At 23.5% G+C, this 11,328-nt stretch overlaps 6 protein-coding genes across 6 annotated transcripts; 4 read left to right on the top strand and 2 right to left on the bottom strand.

The window, feature by feature from the left end:
• Positions 1-1,574, top strand: DICPUDRAFT_93279 (uncharacterized protein). Its single transcript, XM_003294710.1, has 3 exons — positions 1-16; positions 230-631; positions 719-1,574. The coding sequence occupies exons 2-3, from the start codon at positions 406-408 to the stop codon at positions 1,525-1,527; spliced, it is 1,035 nt and encodes a 344-aa protein (XP_003294758.1). The 5' UTR covers positions 1-16; positions 230-405; the 3' UTR covers positions 1,528-1,574.
• A 572-nt stretch (positions 1,575-2,146) lies between these two features.
• DICPUDRAFT_159813 (uncharacterized protein) lies at positions 2,147-2,650 on the top strand (the record flags this gene model as incomplete). Its single annotated transcript, XM_003294709.1, has 1 exon — positions 2,147-2,650. One exon carries the CDS (start codon positions 2,147-2,149, stop codon positions 2,648-2,650), a length of 504 nt encoding a protein of 167 aa, XP_003294757.1.
• Positions 2,651-2,773: 123 nt separating this feature from the next.
• DICPUDRAFT_43894 (uncharacterized protein) lies at positions 2,774-5,551 on the top strand (the record flags this gene model as incomplete). The annotated part of the gene is made up of 2 exons (XM_003294708.1): positions 2,774-3,529; positions 5,327-5,551. Coding segments are annotated over 2 exons (981 nt in total), but the record flags the coding sequence as incomplete, so codon positions are not given.
• Positions 5,552-5,925: 374 nt separating this feature from the next.
• On the top strand, positions 5,926-6,248 carry DICPUDRAFT_43889 (uncharacterized protein; the record flags this gene model as incomplete). Its single annotated transcript, XM_003294707.1, has 2 exons — positions 5,926-6,024; positions 6,093-6,248. The coding sequence occupies 2 exons, from the start codon at positions 5,926-5,928 to the stop codon at positions 6,246-6,248; spliced, it is 255 nt and encodes an 84-aa protein (XP_003294755.1).
• Positions 6,249-6,327: 79 nt separating this feature from the next.
• DICPUDRAFT_159808 (uncharacterized protein) lies at positions 6,328-7,798 on the bottom strand (the record flags this gene model as incomplete). Its single annotated transcript, XM_003294706.1, has 3 exons — positions 6,328-7,056; positions 7,132-7,431; positions 7,502-7,798. 3 exons carry the CDS (start codon positions 7,796-7,798, stop codon positions 6,328-6,330), a joined length of 1,326 nt encoding a protein of 441 aa, XP_003294754.1.
• A 652-nt stretch (positions 7,799-8,450) lies between these two features.
• DICPUDRAFT_51693 (uncharacterized protein) lies at positions 8,451-10,736 on the bottom strand. Its single transcript, XM_003294705.1, has 2 exons — positions 10,658-10,736; positions 8,451-10,428 (listed from the first exon to the last, which is right to left on the bottom strand). The coding sequence occupies exon 2, from the start codon at positions 10,403-10,405 to the stop codon at positions 8,675-8,677; it is 1,731 nt and encodes a 576-aa protein (XP_003294753.1). The 5' UTR covers positions 10,406-10,428; positions 10,658-10,736; the 3' UTR covers positions 8,451-8,674.
• Positions 10,737-11,328: the final 592 nt, after the last annotated feature.

Raw genomic sequence — 11,328 nt, 5'->3', positions numbered from 1 at the left:
AAAACATATATTGAAAGTAGATTTTGTTTGTGTTTCATTAATATTTAATGTTGTTATTTTATTATTTTATTTTATTTTTTTATTTAAATAAACTTTAAAAAAAAAAAAAAAAAAAAAAAAAAACTTAAATTTAAATTTAAATTTAAATTTAAATTTAAATTTAAATTTTGTTTTATATTTATTCATATTATTAAAATGTTTAAAAAGAATACTAACATTTTTTTATCAGTAATATGCATTATTATTTTAAAGATTTGTTTGTCCAATGGGTTTGATTCAATTCCTGTCACTTATTTCGATTTAACTGATAATAATCCAAACTTTGAAATTAAAAACTATGAAAGAAGATTAATCAAGAATCTTGTAAATGACAATCTACTGTGTGACAAGAAACCAACATTAAATATGACAACGATTTTAAAGAGTGGTTTTAAAGGTATTAATGGTAATCAAAGTTTTAATGAGTGGTTTCATGAAACGGATGGAAACTTAATGATAAAGGATCAATTTTTATTATTTAACCAAAGTGGTAACTCCCTCATTTTCAAAAATAGAGATTTTCATCCAATCGACTCCATAGGTTTAAGACAATGGTACTCTGATTCAAAAGGAGATTTGAGAAATTTTCATTGTAAGTAATGTTATATAACATTATTTCAATAGTAACAAACTATATATATATAATTATATATTGATTTTATATTTTAATTAATTATAGTTTGTATGGAAATTCATGGCCTATTTTGGAAGAATCCATCAACAGAAAATATCAAAATAACTGCAGATGATGACTCATGGCTATTTATAGATAATAAATTGGTAATTGATATGGGTGGTATTCATGATCCAATAACTGAGGTATTTAATGTATCTAAATTAGAGAACTATCGTTTCTATTCATTTGACCTTTTTCATTGCGAAAGACATACTTTTAATTCAGTTTTAGAATTGGAAATTCCTCAACTATTGAAATACTACACAATGACACCATGTGGAGCAAAAGATGAAATCAAATCACCCGAATTTCTAAAAAATATATTCAGCCTTTATAAAAAAATACCAGAAGTTCAATATGAATCTCAAAAACTATTAAATGAAGTTTTGCATAGTTTAAAACATTTTTATCCCTCAAATCAAAATTCAATTAAATCTTTACAAATTGATTTAAATAGAATTTTAACTTATCAAGACTCAACTCCAAATAAACCTCCAACTAATATATCACCAGAATCTATAAGAATTAATTTGGATCTAAATATAAATAATATTTTAAATAAATCAACATATAGACAATCATTAAACCAAGTATCTCATCTTATAGAAAATTTACAAGAAAATAATAATAACAATAGTAATCACAACAACAATAATAATTATAATAATGGTGTTCAAATATGCTTTAAAGTTGATGATATCTCAAGGTTGTCTTCATCAAAAAGTGATAAGTCAAATGAACAAACCCCTTCCCCATCAAAATATGAAGAACCAAAAAAATGTTTTGTAAAAATTTTAAATATTTGTTTGTAAAAAAAGATAAATAAATTTTAAAATCTGATAAATTTTTTCCCATCAGCAAATTTTTTTTTTTTTTTTCGTGGTAATACCAACTTTAAACATATTTCCATTTTTTCAATTTTTTTTAATTTAATTTAATTAAAAAAGTAAACAAATATGAAAAAAAAAAAAAATTAAAAAATAAAAATAAAAAAAAAATATTTAAATCTTAGTTCCATTCAAAAACAATTACAACAACAACCATCATTACCCAATGCATCATCAGTTTCATCATCATCATCATTATCAAATTTAACTCAGCAAGATGATATTGAAATTGAAAAATATGAAAAAAAAATGAAAGCTAGTAATGACACATTGGTTATAATAGAAATTTTAAAACAGTTTAACCTTGGTTTTGATATGATCGATAATGATTGTGGTAGCGTCGAGTCATTATTTGTTGCAGATGAAATAGAAAGAAAAACCTTTTTATTGGCAAAGAAAATGTTATTTTTACAGAAGAGTGGAATTTAAGTTCAGGAAGTTTAACATCATTGGGTTCAAATAACCAATTGTCAACTAGTAATAGTAGTAATGGAAGTAATAATTCGAATACTAATAATGCCAATGGCGATTGATAAACTGGGTAATGGCGATTGATGGTGTTTCAAATTCAAACTTTAAATCAACAATGGATTTATTACAAAAAGAACAATTTTTAAATTTAAATAAGAAAAATCATAAGGGTGGTTCATTTAGATTTGGCGAAGAGGAATGGATCTACTGCGACAGTAAGCTAACAAATAATTGCTGGAGTGAACCTTTGGAATATCTATGGGATGGTTGCACTTTGGTTGCTTCATCAGAATCAAAGACTCATATGGGTAAAGGAAGATGGAATGGCGTCTGGTTAACATGGTATAGTGAAGAAAAAATAAAAGAGCCTTACCTTAAATACTTATATCAACCCTCATTAAAGCAATTTACTTTCGATAGCTTCCCCATTAGAAACCAATTCTCTTGGACATTATCAAGACACTTTTTAGTTTCTTCATCAAGCCTAGCCGGTGGAGAATGGATTATTGAAGGCGATTTTCCACCGGCACTTGTAATGTTGGTCCAAATGATGAAGTATTATAGAGCAGGAAAATAAATAAAAATAAAAAATAATTATATATAAACATTTGTATTTTTGCATAAAATAATTAAAAAAAAAAAAATTAATATTTTATTGTATAGTTATAGTAAAAAAAAGAGTTAAAATAAATATTAAAATATTTTTTATCCAGACGAGGAAAAAGGAATGAAAGGATTTCAAGTGCCAACAACAGAATCAAACCAACAACCGTTCGATTTAGCTGTAGTAGTATCATTTGGTCACTTTATACCAAAATCAGTATTATCACAATTTAAATATGGTGGATTAAATATGCATCCATCACTCTTACCTAGACATAGAGGCGCCGCTCCAATCTATCATACTATTCTCAAAGACGACAAAGGAGCTGGTATTTCAATTATCGAACTACATCCAAAAAGATTTGACTGTGGTAAAATTTTAAGTCAAGTTAAACTAAACAATTATGATAATTCAATACTCTATAATCAATTATTAAATCAACTTTCAAATTTAGGTACTGAAACATTAATGGAAACTCTTCAAGATTTCCCAAACAAATCCATGAACTCTATTGATCAACCAGAGCAAGGTAAAACACTAGCTTCAAAGGTAAATAAAGATATATCAAAAGTTAACTGGGAAAACTCAACTCAAAAAGAAATTTGGATTCATTATAGAGCTTTCAGCGACAACATTAGTTTACAAGGTATGATTTATAATAAGAAATATAAAACAAACAAAAGAATCAAGTTTAGAAAAATGTTACTTGGAATTTATGAAACTCACGATTTAGAAAATAAAACAATTTACCAATCATTAAAAACAGACTTGGAAAGCTATTATAATCGTTGTGGTGGTAATTCTCAAATTCCTTTTGGAACCTACTTTTTAGAACTGATAAATCAAAATAAAGTTGGGTTGGTTTTACTGAGGTATATGAAGAGGGCAAAAAGAATGATGTAAAAGCTCACGAATTTATATTTGGTAAAAATACAGTTTCAATTAATAATTATAAAGAAATAATACCCCAAAATCAAATGTTTTTCTAAAATAAATTAAAATAATAAAAAAAAAAAAAAAAAAAAAAAAAGTAAGCAAGAAAAAAATTATAAAATTAAAAATAATAATATTTAATAATAGAAGCTCAAAACTTAACCCAATAAATTTAAAAAAAATTGTTTTTTTTCTCAAGTAAATACATATTTGAAAAAAATCAGTTTTTAAGTGACTAATTTAACCCCATAAATAAATATTTTTTAAATCTTTCATGTAAAAAAAAAAATTGGGTGGGTTATTAATAAAACAAAACAAAAAAAGATAGTTTGTAAATTGGTAAAATTTTTTTTTTTTTTTTTTTTAATATTAAAAAAAAAAAGATATCATTAAATAAATTGTATAAATAATTGTTTTTAATTTTTTTTATTAAATAAAAGTTAGAAATCAAATATAAAATGGCCACAGTAAGTGATGTATGCAAAAAAATTGAAGAAGATGTTGTATGTATAATTAATAGTTTTATTAAATTTAATCCGATTAAAATTATATAGCTAACCAAATATTATTATTATTAAAAGAAAAGCATGATACAAAAATATGATAGAGATGGAGACAAAAGTTTAACTCTTGATGAAATTACTGCTACCTTACGTGAAACTAATGCAAAGAACCCAGAAAAAACCGCCAGAATGATCTTTATACGTTTAGATGCCAATAGAGGTAACAACATTATATATTTATTTATTTATAATTTAATAAATTAAAGGGGTGTTAATAAAATTTTAATTTTTGTAATTGCAGACAGAACTGTTACAATTAATGAAATTAGGGATAAAGCTACTCAATTTTATCAAAGAAATTTAGAAGATGCTATTAAACGTGAAGTAAGCCAATTTTTAAAATTCCATGACCAAAATGGGGATAAAAGAATCACACTTGATGAAATGGTTGAAGGCTTTATTAAAACTGCAAACTTGGATAAAAAAAGTAAATTTTCAAAATTATAATTTAATTAATTAATTTTAATAATTAAACTAATATTTTATTTATTAGCTGCTACAGAAACTGCCGAATTTCATTTTTATGAAATTGATACTGATGAAGATGGAGTTTTGACTGTTGGTGAACTTAAAAAGGTAAGAACTAAATTATTATATATACTTTGAGAATTTTAATTTTAATTTTAATTTTTTATAACTTTTAGTATTGCGGCTCCTTAGCAAATCCACAACAATAATTTATTGTTTTGTTAAGAACAAAACATTTTTAAGGTGATATTATTAATATTAATTAATAAAAAACAAAATTATATCTAAAGGTTCAATAAAATTTTTTTTTTTATATAAATAAATTGTTTTTTAATCCAATAAAAAAGTGAGGTCATTTATTGATTCTTCTATTAAACCTGTTTGAATATCTTCTTATTCTTCTTTAGTTTTATCTATATATTTTGTGGGGAGCTACATAATAAAGTATAAAACCTCCATTGAGGTCTAATCATATTCAATACAAAACATTATTACATATCCAGACGAGGAAAGTACCAATCAAACCATTCCGATAGCAGTATTATTTGGTCATCCAGAAAAATTCCACTGTGGTAAATTTTAAGTCAAGTTAAACTAAACACTTATTATAATTCAATACTATATAACAATTATTAAACCAACTATCAAATTTAGTAGTAAAACATTCATGGAAACAGACTTGGAGAGCTATTATAATCGTTGTGGTGGTAATTTTCAAATTCCTTTTGGAACCTACTTTTTAGAAACTGATAAATCAAAACCATACTGCAATATGTTATGGGTTAAATGTAAAGATAGTTGGGTTGGTTTTACTGAGGTATATGAAGAGGGCAAAAAGAATGATGTAAAAGCTCAGGAATTTATATTTGGTAAATATACAGTTTCAATTAATAATTATAACTATAAATAAACAATACACCAAAACCAAGTGGTTATTTAAAATTAAACTATAATTAATTATAATATTATTATATTTAATAAATATAGCTGTTCAAAACTTAACTTAAAAATAAAACTTTTTTTTTTTTTTTAAGTAAATAGCTACTTGTTTTTTAAAGGCCACTAATTTAAAGCTATAAATAAATATTATTTTATATCTCCCTTAAATTTTAAATGTAAAAAAAAAAAAATAGGGGTTAATAACAAAAAAAGATAAATTGCAATTCGGCAAAAAAAAAAATTTTTATTTTTTTTTTAATTTATTATTGTTTTTTTTAAAATTTTTTTATGTAAAACGATCATTTTTAATTTTTTTTTTTTTCATATATTTAATTACTTTGGAAAATGAGCTCTAAAAAAGCTACTATACTATTTACATCAACTGTTTTAGCTGTTGGTGGATTTATATACTACATCCATTTAGATCAAACCGATGCACGTAAGGTAAGTGAAAAAAAAAAAATACTTAAAAAAAATGACTAATTTTTTAAAATTTTTATTAAAACATTTAGAAAATGAGACAAGGTGTTATTAATGATATTCAAAGACAGAAATATAAAGAAACTTTAAAAAAAGTATCAAATAGTAACAGCATTAACTCCAATGACGACAGTAACAATAATAATAATAATAATAATAGTAATAATAGTAATAACAATTCAAATTAAATATAATTTAAAAAATAAATAAATATAAAAACTTGTATATAAATTAAGAAAATATGTGTATTTATTTATTTTAATGTATTTATTTATTTTCGACATTTTTTAAATATTCGAAAAAGAAATAAGATGATGGGATAAATGCTAAAACTATGACAAACTCACCAATGGTATAAATAACTGCACCAATGTTAAAGATATAGCCTATTAAAAAACCAATAGCAAAGAAAGCACTGATTGTTGAAACACCTGATAATAATTTTTCTCTTGGAAAAACTTCACCCATCATGCTGTAGATGATTAACATTGTACCCGAACTGAAAACTGAAAAAGAGATGCTAATAATGGTATTGATAATATTATATCCATAATGTACACCAATAAAGTAGGCTAAAAAGAGATTAACAATAGCCAAACCAACAAAAATGACACCTGGTAATAATAATATTTGGAATACTCTTTTTTTTCCATATCTATCAACCAAAAGACCAACTGGGATTACTGTGAGAGCACTAGCCAAATAAGAGAAGGTTATATATCTATAGCTACATAAACCAATATAAAAGATAATTGGGGCTGTAAGGAAAATGCTTTTTGAAACCGTTTCATTTTTAAAAACATTTGGGCCTGGAATGCATTCAACAACCTTCTTGTTATATACCGATTTGATCAATTCAAGGTGATCTGGTTTTGATAACAAAAGGATAAAAGCTAATGCTAAAATAAATAATGGAACAATAAGATTTACATTTGAAAAATTGTAGGTTGGAATAATTTGCATTGAGATTGAAAGTGAATATTTTACAAGGAAATACTATTTTTTAAATTAATAAATTATAAATTATAAACTAAATAATAAAATTATATTTTGAAATAAAAAACTACTTACTAAAGAGAATAATAAAGTTTTATATTTAGATTCCAAAGTTGTTAAGCTGAGTAAATAGAAAACACTAATCATAATTAATTGGGTTGCAGCTGCTGAAAGAGAAATACCAACACTAATTAAAGATCGATTATAAGAGTGTCTAAGTGTAATAGTGATAATGAATAAAACAATGATTCCAATTAACATTGAGAATTTTTGTTTAATTCTTGATATAAGTATTGGCGCTAAAAAACATGATAGCATACTAATAATAACTCCTAATACATTAAATTGAGTTTGCCAAGAGCTATAACTTATTAGCTAAATAAAAAAAAATAATAAAAAAAAATTAGATTTATTTAAAATTTAAATATTGTTATAAAATACCTACATTAGAAAAAGTTGAGGCAATAAAAGAAAAACAGCCCAAGAATACTGAGTAAAAAATTGGATCAGTAAATAATTTTTTTGATGGTGAATTAATATTAAGATTATTTTTATTAGGCAACAAAGGATCGCTAATGGTTGGTTGAATTATGACTGGTGATGGTGGCAGTATTGCAACTGGTACACCAATAGGTCCATTTTCAGAATTATTGTTATTTTTATTTATATATGACAAAGGTTCATCACTTTGCTGTGGTTGTGGTTGAAATTGTTGGGTGGGTATATATTGATTATAATACATTTTATTTATTTATTTATTTATTTTTTTATATTTTTATTTTTAATTTTTTATATTTATTTTTTATATTTATTTGTTGGTATTTTTATTGTTTATGTTGATTTGGTTTATTTATAATGCTCCTTTTTATATTTATATTTATTGTGAAAAAAAAAAAAATTGATGACAAAACATTTTTTTTTAATGTTTATTTGTGATGGTGACTCAAAAATTTAAAATTTTTTTTTTTAAAACTCAAATATTTATACACAAATAATTTATTAAAATTTTTTGTGTATTTTTTTTTAAATTATATGCGCAAAAAAAAAAAATTTTTTTTTTTTTAAATTTTCAAATTTACCAAAAATTTAAAAAAAAAAAAACTCCCAATACTAAAAAAAAAAAAATTGAATATCGAAAATTTAAAATTATTTTTTTAATTAAAATTAAAATCCATTTTTTTTATTAACCACAAAAAATTAAAAACTATTTTTATTTTCTAAAAAAAAAGTAAATTTTTTATTTTTTTATTATACCTGATGAAAAAGAAACAACCTTTTCTTTTCAAAATAAATTATCAAGATTGGAACGTGATTGAATATGTTTTATCAAGAGAATGTGCCACCTTTTCAAAGGGTAGATATTGTTTGATAAATAAATATATTTAAAAGTTTTTATAAATATAAATATCAAATTCTATTAGAATTTGTTTAATATATAATTTATTTCGGTTTTTTTTTGGGAAATTTATTCCGCATTTAAAAAAATAATTAAAATCGTTTTGTTATTATTTTTTTTATAATATCTAAAAATATATATATATAGAGATACAGATAATGAGTGATTTGTTGATTTGATTGATTTCTTGAGTATATTATTAAAATTGATTTTTTATATTTATTAATTACTATTACTTAAAATTGAATCTGTTTCTGTATTATCTTCTTCCATATCAGTGATATCTTCTTCCACAGAGTCATCATCGTCATCATTATCTTCTTCAGTATCGTCATCCAAGTTTCTAATTTTTTCGTCTTCATCATCGCTAATTATACTACAGCTTGAACCATTACCATTATCTTCTAAATTAACCAATCTACCATATACCTCAAAACAACATACACAAAGTTCGTGACCGTCACGTTGGTTTGGACCTGTTTGTAAAATCTTTAAGTAACGATATGAATGAATACTTTTAACCTCCCATCCGGCAATACTATAGCCTTCTTTGAGAGACATATCATTCTTGTGGTCACAAAGAATACTCCATTCAATTCCATCTAAACTGCCAAGTAATTGCCAGTTTTTAGGTGCTGCATAGATAGATCCTTGACTATCTCCTCCGTATCTCATTGAATAATAAGTTGGACAGAGGACATGTTTTGCACCCAAGTCGACGCAAAAGAATGAGTTTTCTTCTTTATCTGTGTACATATTTGTTGAGGTTCTACTGACGAATGGATGTGGATATCCAATACTCATTGATGATGAAGTTACTGTAACTATTTTTCTTGTAGCTGGGCTTTCATAGTCATCCATATCTTCCAGGGTTCCAAAGTAGTATAAAACACCGTTTGTATCCCCATTATATTGAAAAGTAAATTCCTTAACACCTTGACGAAGTTCGCATGATGATGGGTTCTTGGTAGGTACATGGGCAGCACAATATTTATAAGCATCGAATAATATTTCTCTATCTACTATACCGCTTGCTTCTATATGATTGGAGAGTTGATGTGGAAACATACTTGCAAAACGTATTGATTTAAGTGGACGTGATAGTTTTTTCTTTAAAAAGTCTTCTTTAACAATTTCTACTGGTGATATATCTTTTAGAATAAGGTATTGTTTTTCTGCCCAACGAACTAAAGAGTCGAATATTTCGACTTCTGGTACTCTGAGATTATCTTGTTCTAAAATTGATATAAGGTTTTCCTCGGTTAATAAATGCCAATTTGGAGAGGACAATAAAATATCCATACTGTGTTGAGAGATGTAGTCCAGGCAAAGAGTTTTAATTTTTTCTAAACCATATTGTTCGGCTGCGTGTAATACTCTACATATATCTAATTCACCGTCGATGCAAGTCTGTAATGAAAATTTACCACAGAAATCTTTGAGATCCTCTAATTGATAATAGTCTGCAGCTGCCAATACATCCAATACATTAGAAGCATTCATTTCAACTTTACCACTATATAAAAATTTTAATACAATATAAAATATGTTCTTTGGGAAATGTGAGGTGATTATATATGAATTTGATTCCATCATTTGACATGATAACATCTTCATAAAAACAGGTGATCTTGCGGATAATACAAATTTATGGGTGTAAAAATAATCTAAGTCATTATTACTATTATTTTCATTTTTGTTTTTTAAATTATTACTATTGTTTTTATCGATACAGTTATTATTTTGTTTTGTTATTTCTATTATTTCAGTTATTGTTGGTTTTCTATCACCCATAAGTTTAATAGGGGTTGGCTTATAAAAATTAAAATCTTGATCTAAAAAACCATTTTCCGAAACTTGTATAATAATATCTGATAGTTCCGGGTTATTAAAATAATATGAAAAATCTGAACTATATTTTTGAATTAATTTATTTTTACCTTGAGAAACCATTCTACTAAAATTATATGATAGTTCTATATTCATTTTTGTAAATAAAAAAAATATTAGTAAACATAAACAAAATATAATTAAATAAATAAAAAAAAAAAATAAAAAAAAAAAAATACAATGAATTTATTTAAATTATATGACAATATTAATAAATTAATTTTAATTGAAATTATTATACACAAGATTTGGGCTACATTATTGTAAAGGTTTTATAAAATAATATGATGTTTTTATAAAGAAAAAAAACCTTACTTTATTTGTCATACAGTATATTATATAAAATAATAATGTGTATGAACTATATTGTTAAAACAATTTTTTATGTACAACTAGATATTATTATTGGTTAGTTTATATCTCTATTGAATAATTTTAATGTTTAATATATAAAAAAAAATTTATTTATAGTAATAATATAGTATTATTAATAATACAACAACAAGAATATAAAAACAAAACAATAATAATGAAAGTTTGTGGTGGTAATAGAGAACTAATGTATTAATTAATTATAATAAAAAGATATTTTAAATTATAAAAAATAAAATAATAAAAAAAAAATAAAAAAATAAAAAAATAAATAATATATTATTATTTATTTATTTATTATTTATTTATACACATTTAATGTATTATATTTTAATGTATAAATATTATTATATATAAATGATTTTAATTATTTTTATTATTTTAAGAGGGTATGAGTAGCTACTACTACCTATATTACCATTATTACTATTATGTGTTTATTTTATTTCTTTATATAGTTAATTATTTTTAAATTACTACTATTATTATTAAAAATATTTATTTATAACACTAATTTTATTCTTTATTTTTTATTCTTTTATTTAAAATTTATAAAAAAAATAAAATAAAAAAAATAAAAAAAATAAAAACATAAAAAATTGGTACACTAATTA

This window comes from Dictyostelium purpureum, assembly GCF_000190715.1.
Source record: "Dictyostelium purpureum unplaced genomic scaffold DICPUscaffold_622, whole genome shotgun sequence".
Lineage (NCBI taxonomy): Eukaryota > Evosea > Eumycetozoa > Dictyosteliales > Dictyosteliaceae > Dictyostelium > Dictyostelium purpureum.
This window is presented reverse-complemented; position numbering and strand designations above follow the sequence as displayed.

What these genes read in the sequence shown, in the direction of transcription:
- DICPUDRAFT_93279 (XM_003294710.1), top strand. Translation starts at nt 406, where the DNA reads ATGACAACGATTTTAAAGAGTGGTTTTAAAGGTATTAATGGTAATCAA. An exon ending in AGATTTGAGAAATTTTCATT is followed by an intron (nt 632 to 718) that starts GTAAGTAATGTT and finishes AATTAATTATAG; the next exon opens with TTTGTATGGAAATTCATGGC.
- DICPUDRAFT_51693 (XM_003294705.1), bottom strand. Translation starts at nt 10,405, where the DNA reads ATGGTTTCTCAAGGTAAAAATAAATTAATTCAAAAATATAGTTCAGAT.